Genomic DNA, 14,956 nt, shown 5'->3' on the forward strand with positions numbered 1-14,956 from the left:
CATCCGGCTCGGTTTAGGTAGTATTAAGCCAAATAACATCCGGCTCGGTTTAGATAGTACTAAACCAAATAACATCCGGCTCGGTTTAGATAGTACTAAACCAAATAACATCCGGCTCGGTTTAGGTAGTACTAAACCAAATAACATCCGGCTCGGTTTAGATAGTATTAAGCCAAATAACATCCACCTCAGTTTAGGTAGTACTAAACCAAATAACATCCACCTCAGTTTAGGTAGTACTAAACCAAATAACATCCGGCTCGGTTTAGATAGTATTAAGCCAAATAACATCCGGCTCGGTTTAGGCAGTACTAGTAGTTTAGGTAGGAAAACCAAATAACATCCGGCTCGGTTTAGATAGTACTAAGCCAAATAACATCCGGCTCGGTTTAGGTAGTACTAAAACAAATAACATCCGGCTCGGTTTAGGCAGTACTAAAACAAATAACATCCGGCTCAGTTTAGGTAGTACTAAACCAAATAACATCCGGCTCAGTTTAGGTAGGACTAAACCAAACAACATCCACCTCAGTTTAGGTAGTACTAAGCCAAATAACATCCGGCTCGGTTTAGGATACTAAACCAAATAACATCTGGCTCAGTTTAGGTAGTACTAAACCAAGTAACATCCACCTCGGTTTAGGTAGTACTAAGCCAAATAACACCCGGCTCAGTTTAGGTAGTACTAAACCAAATAACATCCGGCTCAGTTTAGGTAGTACTAAGCCAAATAACATCCGGCTCAGTTTAGGTAGTACTAAACCAAGTAACATCCGAATTAGTTTAGGTAGTACTAAGCCAAATAACATCCGGCTCAGTTTAGGTAGTACTAAGCCAAATAACATCCGGCTCAGTTTAGGTAGTACTAAGCCAAATAACATCCGGCTCAGTTTAGGTAGTACTAAACCAAGTAACATCCGGCTCAGTTTAGGTAGTACTAAGCCAAATAACATCCGGCTCAGTTTAGGTATTACTAAACCAAATAACATCCGGCTCAGTTTAGGTAGTACTAAGCTAAATAACATCCGGCTCAGTTTAGGTAGTACTAAGCTAAATAACACCCGGCTCGGTTTGATAGAGCAGTTAATACCACAAGTCCTGCCATTGGTTATAAATGTGACAGTGTTTGTTGTAAAAGAAAATCGTTTCATCTCCTGCCACGGAACCGCCCACTGGCGAGGTCAGAGGCCGAATCCGTGGTAGCCGTGCCTGAACCTTTTTGGATAGGGGCACGTAAATAGAGTTCCCATTCTCATTCCCATTGTTTCATCTGGTCAATTAATGTAAGCAATTTTCTTTCTTTCTTTTTTATTTTATTTATTTATCTAGTACAGTGTAAAGTAGCCCTGTGCTTCAAACATGCATGGGGTACCTGTAAAAAAAGTACTAAAATTTTGTTCGGAACTAGGGTCATCATAGACACTACCCGTAAATGAGCAGCTTCACCCCTAATTGCTTCTGATTCACTTTATGGATGAGGGGTGGTAGTATTTATAATATATCCGTGGTGTTTCTGTCGATTGATACACTGCAGGTAGGAGTTTTAGTCATATATATAAAACTAAATATTACAATTTTGTGCAAAACTAGAGGTGTTGTAATAATAAATAAATAAATAAATAATTATATAGACAATAACTAGTTACTATGCCGAACGGCATTTGCCATTCGACCTGAGCAGAATAAAGCCGATATCTTAAGACAGTAACCAGTTATTTTATTTGTCCTACAATTATACATAATACGAAAAATAAATTGAATTAACCGTTTTATTTTGCCTCTTTACCGTTTCTCAGAGTAGTATGTCCACACGTGTTGAATGCCTTGTCACCTACAATGTCTATACACCAAAATCAAATAGTTCTTAAATAATCCCCCAATTTCTTTCTTATTTTAAAAATAAAAATTGCCTACATAACGGTTTTTATAAATCAAAACAATCAACTAGAATTAAAGAATACTAGTAACTAAATTTGAACAGTAAAATATTCCTTTGCTGATTACAAAAGTAGTTTCTTCCTAAAAAGCGATATTTTTGGACAGTGGCAAAAACTATAGAAATTTATGTAGTCCTCACATCTTGACAATATCCATATTGGTTTTCTATCAATTAATAATTGTTTAATAATATAAAAATAGTTTTAGCTCATACTATTGCTGACGCTGCTACTGCTACTGCTACCGCTGCTGCTGCTGCTGCTACTACTACTACTACTACTACTACTGTTGCTGCTGCTACTACTGCTGCTACTACTACTGCTGCTGCTGCTGCTACTGCTACTGCTACCGCTGCTGCTGCTGCTGCTACTGCTGCTACTACTACTGCTGCTGCTGCTGCTACTACTGCTGCTGCTGCTGCTACTACTACTACTACTACTACTACTACTGTTGCTGTTGCTGCTGCTGCTGCTACTACTACTGCTGCTGCTACTACTGCTGCTGCTACTACTACTACTACTACTACTACTACTACTACTACTACTGCTGCTGCTGCTACTACTACTACTGCTGCTGCTGCTGCTACTGCTACTGCTGCTGCTGCTGCTGCTGCTGCTGCTGCTGCTACTGCTGCTGCTGCTACTACTACTACTACTGCTGCTGCTGCTGCTGCTGCTACTACTACTACTACTACTACTACTACTGCTACTGCTGCTGCTGCTACTACTACTACTGCTGCTACTACTACTACTGCTACTACTACTACTACTTCCACCGCTACCCCCTACTACTACTACTGCTGCTACTACTACTACTACTACTACTGCTACTGCTGCTGCTGCTACTACTACTACTGCTGCTACTATTACTACTGCTACTACTATTACTACTACTTCCACCGCTACCCCCCTACTACTACTACTGCTACTACTACGACTGCTACTACTGCTGCTGCTGTTGCTACTACTGATACTACTACTACTACTACCACCGCTACCCCTACTACTACTGCTACTACTACTACTAGCTGCTGCTGTTACTACTACCGCTATCCCTACTACTACTATTACTACTACTACTGCTGCTGTTGCTGCTGCTGCTGCTACTACTACTACTACTACTGCTGCTGCTGCTGCAGCCGCTGCTGCTACTACTGCTACTGCTGCTGCTACTACTACTACTACTACTGCTACTACTGCTGCTGCTGCTACTACTACTACTACTGCTGCTGCTGCTGCTGCTGCCGCCGCTGCTGCTACTACTGCTACTGCTGCTGCTACTACTACTACTACTACTACTACTACTACTGCTACTGCTGCTGCTGCTACTACTACTACTACTGCTACTACTACTGCTGCCGCTGCTGCTACTACTACTCCTAATACTGCTGCTGCTACTGTTACTATTACTATCATAACCACAGTACACCCACAATCACTACTACAACTTATTATCTTATTATTATTGTTGTTGTTGTTGTTGTTGTTCTTATTATTATGATAATAATCGTTATTGTTATTAATATTGTTATACATGTATTTGTTGTTGTTGTTATTATTTTATTATTATTATTACTATTATTATAATTATTATTACTATTATTATTATTATTATTATTATTATCACTGATTGATTTTTCTGGAGTCTGAACATTTAATATTTATTACGGAATCAGCCTGCAGGTAGTACACACCTCTTGGTTTGGTGGCCTATATTCCCTAACACATCCGCGAGAGCGCAGATCTAGTTAGTGGAAGTCACATCCCTCGCGGCCACCTATTCATCTTTAGTAATTAGTACCTGTCAGGTGTACTTGCTACTTTAGTGTGGAAAATTACCTGACTGCAGTTTCAGAGTCTCGCACATTTCTTTGTTGCTAATGAGCTCCAAAAAGAACAAGAAAACTCTAAGATTGAAATGAAAAGAAAAGTGAAGTAAATAAAAGAAAAAAAAATCCGAGAGTTTACGAATGGTCAGTCTGCATTAATTAATTAGCGGTCATCTTGAAAATAGAAATTTTGACACCTGGTCTGAAGTATGAAAGGATGAATGAATAAATATAATTTCTGTCGGTCGATCGTAGAGAATTAGACGGTAATTATTTTCCCTTGATTTGGGAGTAGCTCCCATAGGTGGCGCTTTGGTATGGTTAATACTGCACGTGCAGTTTGTAACACGTGTCATTCAGCCTAGGAGACCGACAGGGCAAGTGGTGTTTTTGTTATTTTACATTATGGTGAAGTATTACTTAGAGTGACTGTGTGAAGCAGTATGTGTTATTATGTTACTTAATGTATACTCGGTCAGTCGGTCCGGCCTAGTGTGTTTACAATAAATGAGTTGATATTTATTGGTGTTTTTATGTTTTCTATGGGAGAGCTCTGGAGTTAATGGAATGGATGTTTAAAGACACCTCAGCACAAAAATACATATCAGCTATTGGCTGTCAAACAAAGGTAAGTATTTGTCTTGACAGTGATTCATGAGTGCATGTCATCACATGCATATTTATTTCAACGAGCTCTGGCAATTGCTTGTTTTGATTTAGTAAACTAGTGAGAATGGCGGTCCTCTGTGTGGTCATGTAGGAAGGATGCACTGTCCAGTAAAGCATCTCCTTGGAAGTGGTAGTCCTCCAATAGACGAGGCACTAGATACAGATTCATAGAATGGACTACTTTTTGTCAAATGCCCATTCGACTGCACTGTGTAGAGCTGCTGTTTTGATCATGGATAACGGTTTTATCGTTCACTATTTTCGAACCACCTCGGTGAATCCGTTCAATTGATTGTTTTTCTCGTTCCAACCAGTACATCACAACTGGTCAAAGACCGTGGTATGTGCTTTTCTGTCTGTGGGAAAGTGCATATAAAAGATCCCTTGCTGCATTGGGAAACATGTAGCGGGTTTCCTCTGATGACTACGAGTCAGAATTACCAAATGTTTGACCTCCAATAGCCGATGATTAATTAGTCAATGTGCTCCAGTGGTGTCGTTAAACAAAGCAAACTTTACTTTGATTGTGGATAACGATTTTAGCGTTCAGTATTTTGACAGGAAATGTTTTATTTTACGACGCACTCAAGACATTTTATTTACGGTTATATGGCATCAGACATATGGTTAAGGACCACACAGATATTGAGAGGAAACCCGCTGTCGCCAACTCATGGGCTACTCTTTTCGATTAGCAGCAAGGGATCTTTTATATGCACCATCCCATAGACAGGATAGTACATATCACGGCCTTTGTTACACCATTTGTGGAGCACTGGCTGGAACGCTGGAACAAAAAATAGTCCAGTGGGTCCACCGACGGGGATCGATCCTATTTTGACAGAGACAAACAAAGCAACTGTAGATCATTTGGTTAGTATTGATCCTAGGCTCTGTGACACCTCAGCAAGATCTAGATCAATTGTTAACATTTTGGGTGCTCGGTTCTAAGGTTTATCAATATATAAAACGATTACAGAATATTACTCTGGCATTTAAACGCATGGAAATATACACATATAAAGTATAATACAGATATTCATTCAAATAAAAATTAGTATTTTATTTTACAAATTATGCCAAAATTTTATATCTCTTGCAAACGTTTATCAATATATAAAACAATTACAGAATATTACTCTGGCACTTAAATGCTTGGAAATATACAGATATACAGTATAATGTAGATATTAGTTCAAATAAAATAAGTATTTTATTTAACAAATTATGCCAACATTTTTTATTCCTTGAAATGGTTAAGTTAAATAGACAATAAAATTGACATTGCTATTTAAAAATACGTTATTCTTTAACATTTTTCTTTATGGTTTGTTTGTTTGTTTTTTGTTGTTTTCTTTTGGGAGGGGGCACCCGATATATATAATATAATATAATAGATATTTAACGACACCCCAGCACGAAAAATACATCGGCTATTGGGTGTCAAACTATGGTAAAGGCAAAACAATATTTGATGAACCACATGAAAATAAAAATTCAACAGTTAAATGAAAACACAGTGTAAAAGAATGCACAAAAGTGTTCATACAGTTACTTGTGAAATGGTAACAGTATGAACGTCACATACTTGCTATGATAGTATTGTTGAACAATTCACAACATAATTTATCTATTATTTCAAACATCATATGACTGCAAATTAGTATAATGTTGTATATGAAACTACAAAAAATATGTTTAATTGATTCTTTATCATATAATATTGCGGTAACAGTATAGACAAAAAAACAGTATATTTTTCATTATGTTAAAGGGACATTCCTGAGTTTTCTGCATTGTAAGATATTTCCTACTAATAAAATAGTTCTACGATTAAACTTACATATTAAAAATAGTTTCTCGTTTAGACTATTAGTGTCTGTATATTCAATGTGTTTCTGGTCGTCTTAATATTTGTAAGAAGCCCAAACTGGATTTTATTTTCAAATAATTTCGTACGTACGAAAAAACTATATTTTAGGAAATAAAATAAAATTTAATCTAGTACAAATATTAGAACGATCAGAAACACATTCAGTATACAGCCACTAATATTTTATGCAGAAAAATATATTTAATATGTAATTACAATAGTTGAAAATTCTCTGTTAGTCGATAACATCTTCAAAATTGCAGCAAACTCAGGAATGTCCCTTTAAAGGTAGCAAACCACAGTTATTTGTGAATCTTCAGCTGAGATTTATGCATACCAGCCCGTGGGAGGATGGCATTCTAAATTCCCACCTATGGTTTAAAAATAAAGACAGATACAGGTATTTTTAGTCTCAAGTCTGAGCTTGCAAATTGTAAGATTCGGTTACTCCAGGAATCTAATTTAATTATACTAAATAAAAACAAAACCCAGAAATTATTAAACATACTTTTTTCCCCTTTCCCCATAAATTTGTTTTTTTACTATTTTTGATATTGACCTTTATACTCTATTCATAAAGGAGTCCTTGGCTCGTAGTTCATATGAAGCACGTTGAGTGTGTGTTATGACAGTTGTTGCTTGTTTTTCTTTATTTGGGTTTTATTTCGTTAAACATACGCCGTGATGGATGGGCATTACACCTATGTCATGGCCATAGGGTCAGTCTGTTAGTCCAAGTGAACGATGGAGTTAAAAACATCTTACGATTCTCATATCGCCCGTGTTTGGTCGCGACAACGAACGTGTAGTTAAAACGTAATGTGTTGACGTGACCCGTTTTTCCTTCAACTTGATTTAAACAATATTTATTTATGTTTGTATCAACAGATGGGATTGGTCAATAGGCATAGCCTATATAAAGACCTTTCCCTACATTATACAATTGAAATATTAACTGGTTAACATAGAAAGTACAAGATATGCATTAGTGTTGAAGAATATAAAACTATTATGTATTTAAAGGGACATTCCTGAGTTTGCTGCAATTTTAAGATGTTATCGACTAATAGAGACTTTTTGACAATTGTAATTACATATCAAATATATGTTTGTGCATAAAATATTAGTGGCTGTATATTAAATGTATTTCTGATCGTTCTAATATTTGTACTAGGTTAAATTTCATTTTAGTTCCTAAAAATAATGTTTTCGTACGTACGAAATTATTTGAAGACAAAATCCAGTTTGTGCTTCTTACAAATATTAAGACGACCAGAAACACATTAAATATACAGACACTGATATTCTAAACAAGAAAATATATTTAATGAGTAACTTTAATCGTAGAAATATTTTATTAGTCGGAAATATCTTACAAAGTAGGAAACTCGGGGATGTCCCTTTAACCTGTCAAAATATAAATATTTGTATATGGGTTAGAACAGAGAGACAAGGAGTATAAAGAAGATGAAGGGTTTTATCAGTCAAAACGTTTGCTTTCAACAATGAAATTGTGAATTGCATTGCAGATAAGACTGTTTTCTTGTATTGCGGACATGCGCTTTGACATGTCTTTGGCGGCTTATTATTTTGTTTTCAATCCGATTTAACTCATCTTACCTCATTTATTGTTTTGTTTTCAGATCAGAAGGGAAACGATTTGGCATGTCTTAAGTAACTTTGTTTTGTTTTCAATTCAATAAACATATATTTTTACATTTCTTAACATTTGCTGCCGGATACTATTATGGTAATTTTTTCTTCATTTTAACTTCATTTTCATACTAACATCTAATTGAAGTTCATTCACGTTTTCATGGGTACAAACACAAACCTCAGCTATCTTATATTTTACAACGTCGTAGAGACTTTTTATATACACAGTGGTGATGATATTATTATTTTAATTGTACATACTTGTATTGTTCAACTATACTGTCTCTCATACTTCCATAAGGAATGGCTTATGTACTTTTATGTTTGTTTTATTTTGTACACGTGTGATGTACATAAAGTGAGACGTTAATAAATTGTCTGTCTGGCTGGGCTGTTTATCCAGGAATAAAATTAATGGGTAGCTGTTAGAGAGAAGTCAGTGTGACGATGTTGCACCCCATCCCGAACACCTCAACCATCACCGAACACCTCAACCATCACCGAACACCTCAGCCATCACCCCTGTGGTCCTTTTTCATTTCATTTGTGGTTGGTTCTTGTGGTTTCTTGTTTGTTTGTTTATTTGTTTGTTTGTATGTTGTTTTGTTGTTATTACTTTTTTGTTATTTGCATTTTTATTTGTTAATAATAAAATATGCGTTGACAGCTCTTACGGGATGACTCTATTGTCCAGTGTGTGTGTTGTTGTTGTCTGTTTTCTCTTTGTACTCTTTGTTGGTTGGTTTGCTTTTTGTCGTTTTACCTGTCATTTTTTATTGGCTATTTGTTATTATTTTAGTGTTCTTTGTTTTTGTGTGGTGTTTTTTTCGGGGTTTTTCTTTTAAATGTTGTTTCGTCTGAAATCGGTAAACAGTGTTCACTCTTACTGTTGCAGTTCTGATCTTAAATCAGCAGGCATGTCTGTAACCGATTATATTTACAGAATAAGGTGGTCTATTTTACAATTAATATATATATATATATATATATATATATATATATATATATATATATATATATATATATATATATATATATATATATGCATTACATTTCGACTTACAACTATTATAGAATGTTAGTTTTGTTTGTTTGGGACTGCCAATGTTAGACAGTTGCATATTGATTACTAGCAATAATTCAGGTTCCTTGGTTGTTCCAGCGTTTGCTTCCACATTTAAACTTTAAAATATTTTGGTAATTTAAAAAAAAACCCCAAAAACAACAACAAACAAACTCTTTAAAAATTACATTGATTTTTAATGTTATGAAAGTTGGAATAGATTTTAAAATTAATAATTTGTTTGTATATGACTCTTAGCATTATCCATTATACAATTACATGGCAAGTTATCGGTTCCTTTATAAATGATATGGTGTAAACATGAATACAACGATTGAGTTTTTAAATGGCAGTCATGCATTCCAGCCGGTAACTGTTGTTAACATGACCTATGTGCAGATTCTATTGCCATCGGCATGACTGGTTTTTGCTCATAACAGTAGATGAATATAATATGATAGAAGACGGTGGTGCCAGTCAAATAGTTGACTAGCTCTTAGACTCCTGAATACGACATTGATTTTGGCAGGTAATTCAACTTATAACAAAATAGTTAAAAGGTAAAGTTTTTTTTGACGACACCACTAGAGCACATTGATGTATTAATCATCGAGATGTTGGATGTGAACCATTTGGTAACATCTAACGTAGTCTTACAGAGGAAACCCGCTACATTTGTTTTATATGCACCATCTCATAGACGGAATAGCACATACCACGACCTTTGATAAACCGGTCGTGGTGCACTGGCTGGAACGAGAATTAGCCCAATAGGTCTACTGTAAGAAAATAGATGACAAATCGTCGTTTTGACTTGGTCAGCAATAAATAACAGCCATAAAGGTCAAGACTGCAAGCGACCATGTTTTACCACTAACCACAAACATGGTATTTTCCGTCACCCTAGGGCACTGTCATGGGTTGGAAATAAAAACAACCATGTCAATCAACAACAACGACCACAGCAATAAGTTAATAACAAAATCATTTTGTGATCTTAAAATTTGAATATTTGTCCAATAATGCAACCAAAAGTGATCGTCTGCGATCCTATTCCACGTTTCAATCAAATCAACTTTTGAAAACAAAATAGATTTCTATTTTGATTTATTGTTAGAGCTGGGTCTATGACCCTGACTTTTTACAGGATAATATCCATTAGTATAATGACCTTTGACCTCTGTATATATATATATGTTTAGAATTACCTGTTTAAGCAATTTATCGTCTAGCGTCTTGGTTGATTGCGAATAATTCTTTGTTCTTATTTGAAAAACGTATCAGTTTGACAAGTGTATTGGTCGGTTAGACTAAATTTCATAATGCATTTTCATAAACTTACAGACAAGCATGTAAACAAATGCAACCAAGACCAACAAACATGTCAAAATTTTATTTATGTTTTGTTTTACAAGTGAGAAAAACTACCGAATAAATCAAAATAATTTTTGAATGTTTTTGTATAATCAGTATTTAATTAAAACTGTGAGCTTGTAATTGGCATTAAACATTTTGGTAAAATCTTAATCTCTTGAATTTTGTCTATCGATTGCAAATACGGAAAAGAACAAATGTTTCTAAATACCAAACGCTCAGAAGTCATAATCTAATAACTCTTTAAAACGAAAAAAACATATTGTGTTTAAAATACATACATACATATATACATACATACATACATAGATACATACATACATACATACATACATACATACATACACCATATATACATAAAATAACATCTCACCTAAGAAAATGTCCGCCTCTCCAAATAAAGTACTCGCTCAATATGTACTACTAGTTTAAACTTTGCAAATCTTACACATTTTCCTCGAGGTAATTTGCCGACCATTTCCGTTTTTGCCCTAGCGCGTTTACCTGTCGAAAATTGACTGATTCTGGCTCATCGTTCAAAGTGTCAGAAAACTTAGTGTGGTGTGACAGTCTATTCTGTACTTTTTCAACTCTCGTCTAACACAATTCGAGACAGTTGTGAGGTGGTAAACCTTATAGGTACAAGAGATTGGAGACGAGTGTGTTGTCTGTGTGTGTGTGTGTGTGTGTGTGTGTGTGTCTCTCTCTCTCTCTCTCTCTCTCTCTCTCTCTCTCTCTCTCTCTCTCTCTCTGTTTTACTTGTCTCCTCCCCTCTCTCTGTTTTCCCCATCTCTCTCTCTCTCTCTCTCTCTCTCTCTCTCTCTCTCTCTGTGTACCATATCTCTCTCATTCTCTCTCTCTCTCTCTCTCTCTCTCTCTCTCTCTCTCTCTCTCTCTCTCTCTCTCTCTCTCTCTCTCGCTCTCTCTCTCTGTGTGTGTACCATATCTCTCTCATTCTCTCTGTCTCCATCCCTATGTCTCTCTTTCTCTCTCTCTCTCTCTCTCTCTCTCTCTCTCTCTCTCTCTCTCACACACACACACACACACACACACACACACACACACACGTTGCCTCTGCCTGTCTCTGTCTTCTTATCTTTGTTGTTGTTAATCTGTCTTTTCTATTTTGTCTCTTTGTCTCTGCCACTGTATTTATATCTTTCTTTCACTCTTTCTGTCACAACCTTTGTCTTTTCTTTAGTTGTCTCTACATCTCTTTTTTTCTGTCTTGTCTATCTGTATCAGCCTCTGTCTATTTATCTCTGTTTGTCGGTTTATCTGTTTATTTATCTCTGTTTGTCGATTTATTTGTCTATTTATCTCTGTCTGTCGCTTTATCTGTCTATTTATCTCTGTCTGTCGGTTTATCTGTCTATTTATCTCTGTCTGTCGGTTTATCTGTCTATTTATCTCTGTTTGTCGGTTTATCTGTCCATTTATCTCTGTTTGTCGGTTTATCTGTCGGTTTATCTCTGTTTGTCGGTTTATCTGTCTATTTATCTCTGTTTGTCGGTTTATCTGTCTGTTTATCTGTATCAGCCTCTGTCTATTTATCTGTCGGTTTATCTGTCTATTTATCTCTGTTTGTCGGTTTATCTGTCTATTTATCTCTGTTTGTCGGTTTATCTGTCTATTTATCTCTGTTTGTCGGTTTATCTGTCTGTTTATCTGTATCAGCCTCTGTCTATTTATCTCTGTTTGTCGCTTTATCTGTCTTGTCTATCTGTATCAGCCTCTGTCTATTTATCTCTGTTTGTCGGTTTATCTGTCTTGTCTATCTGTATCAGCCTCTGTCTATTTATCTCTGTCTGTCGGTTTATCTGTCTTGTCTATCTGTATCAGCCTCTGTCTATTTATCTCTGTTTGTCGGTTTATCTGTCTTGTCTATCTGTATCAGCCTCTGTCTATCTATCTCTGTCTGTCGGTTTATCTGTCTTGTCTATCTGTATCAGCCTCTGTCTATTTATCTCTGTCTGTCTCTTATTATTACGTATTTTAATTTAGTTTATTACAATTATTATTATTGTATGCGTTGTGTTGCTGTTGTTGATTTGTTTTTGTTGTTGTTCAAAGTATTTATGCACATTGGTAATATATTCCAGTGTATACACCATTAGGTATCTGTAACACGGGGTACGATTACCGTAACCTGTTACCTGTAGTCCTGTCTATTGAACATAGTGCCAACTGGTCTTATTAAATATTCAACACTAATAATATAATTAATAATTAACAGACAACAGACAGAGGGAAATGTTTTATTTAACGACGCATTCAACACATTTTATTTACGGTTATATGGCGTCGGACATATGATTAAGGACCGCACAGATATTGAGAGAAGAAACCAGCTGTCGCCACTTTATGGGCTACTCTTTTCGATTAGCAGCAACGGATCTTTTATATGCACCATCCCACAGACAGGATAACACATACCACGGCCTTTGATATACCAGTCGTGGTGCACTGGCTGTAGCGAGAAATAGCCTAGTGGCCCCACTGACAGGGATCGATCCCAAACCGACCGTGCATCAAGCGAGCGCGTTACCACTGGGCTATGCCCCCCCCCCCCCCCCCCCCCCCCCCCCCCCCGACAACAGACAGTTTCCGACAGTAGGCGCAATACTGGTCAGTTGTTACGATGAGAAGCTGGCATCGGGATACGAACCCCGTACTATGAGCCTTATATCCGATGGCTTTTAACCCTTCACCACCGAGGCCGATAGAAAAGGGATGAACAAAAAGTTAAATATAGTATACAAGTATTGCGAACATTAGTTATGGTGATTTAGCTTGTTACATATTACACTGAAAGGTCATCCGGGTCGCAGTGGTACCTATCACCCTCTAGGTATGCATGTTTGAACCTTTATCGGACATGGATAAATTACGTCAAACAACGTTCCGTCGCCCACTGCTAAATGTTTACGTGGGAAGTAATATTGTGATCCGAGTTGAATTCCAGTGTGGATACTTTCTTACTTAATCCTCTTCGTGTGCGGTCACACATAAGCCCGAGATGTGGATACGTCTGTTTATTATCTATGGTGTGCAACTGTTATTTGTTTCGACTATTTGTTCTGTGGTTTATTAGAAAAATACTGGAAAAGTTCAAGATATCAATGGTTCGAGATAAACATGATAGTTATTAGCGAATATTATGCCATACAACAATTTCCCGACCTCGAGATATCCTGAGATATCCTGAGATCTCCAAATTACAGAGCTCGGGATATCGATGTTTGACAGTATATAACATGCAATACACAGACATACACACAGTCAGATAGAAAGAAAGAAGGAACGAAAGACAGAATGAAGAGAAAGGAATACAAGAAGCAGAAAGTAATGTTTAAACCTTTTTGTGGTGACAAAGTCGTTGGTCAAGTCTATAATTATATACGTACTCATTTTCCAACAACAAGAACAACAAACATAAATAAATAAATAAATAAATAAATAATACACACCTGTATTGTTCTAACTCGGTGTGTCGTTTCAATGTTCCTTGTGTTCATATGACCAACTTAAAAAATATTACTTCTGCTTATTGGCTGATAGTGAATACAAACAGTGATCCACCCAATATTTCACTACTTTGTCATGTATAATGACTGACACTGGGTGATGTCTGAACTATTTATTTGTCTTTAGCATGCATGACATGATAGATTGGTGATGTGGGCAAAATAATGCTTTATCCGTGACGTCACCAACAGAAATATGTCCGGAAATAAAGTAGCATCGAATCATATTGTTGTCAAAAGGTGGCGATAAATCATGTTAAATTGTTGTAAATAATATATGGATGATTTCAAGACGCGTATGTCTATACTAATATTAAATTGTAACCAAGTGCGCAGAAAGAACTGCTTCGTGGATGTACGTCATTCTTTTATTTTTATTTCTATGTAGACATATTATATTGGCTCATAACATTAAAACATTGTTTCATCATTCAAATGAAGGAAGGAAGGAAATATTTTATTTAATACTTGTTTTATGATTGCCCTAAAGTCCGTGAACTTTGGAAAACTATAGAACAATGGTTACAGCAAAAAGACGAATATATTCAGCTTGATAAAAGTATGGTTCTATTTGGCAGCATGCATACAAATAATAAATTTGTGAATTGGCTTATTGCCAATGTAAAGCATTATATATATAAAACAAAACTTCAAAAGAATATACTTCATATAACTGGAATTAAAAATGTAATTACAGATAAATTACAAATAGAGAAATACATACTCTATAAAAAAATTTCACATAAAGAGTTTGATGAAAACTGGGCACCTTGGCAAAGATGTCTAGAAAATTAAACTTAGCCTTAATAGTTAAAAATAACTCCAATATAAGACACATACTGTTGGTGGTGTTTTTTTTTTTTTTGGGGGGGGGGGGGGGGGGGTTTGTAACCTAAAAGCCAATAACGTTTGTTTTTTATATTTGGAAATATGGATTTTTCTTTTCTTCTTTTCTCTCTGTCTATCTGTTTAATTTCTTTTTTATTATATATTTAGTCTGTCATTAATTTTGTGCTCCAAATTTGACT

At 35.8% G+C, this 14,956-nt stretch overlaps 1 protein-coding gene across 1 annotated transcript in view; it reads right to left on the reverse strand.

The window, feature by feature from the left end:
* Positions 1-14,068, reverse strand: part of LOC121370248 (eppin-like) — a 28,250-nt gene extending 14,182 nt beyond the window's left edge. Inside the window, exon 1 of the mRNA XM_041495372.1 lies at positions 13,872-14,068. Within this exon, the coding sequence (XP_041351306.1) occupies positions 13,872-13,919 (48 nt within the window). The 5' untranslated portion in view covers positions 13,920-14,068. The remainder of the gene's footprint in view (positions 1-13,871) is intronic.
* Between the last annotated feature and the right edge of the window lie 888 nt (positions 14,069-14,956).

The sequence above is a fragment of the Gigantopelta aegis genome, chromosome 4 (assembly GCF_016097555.1).
Source record: "Gigantopelta aegis isolate Gae_Host chromosome 4, Gae_host_genome, whole genome shotgun sequence".
Lineage (NCBI taxonomy): Eukaryota > Metazoa > Mollusca > Gastropoda > Neomphalida > Peltospiridae > Gigantopelta > Gigantopelta aegis.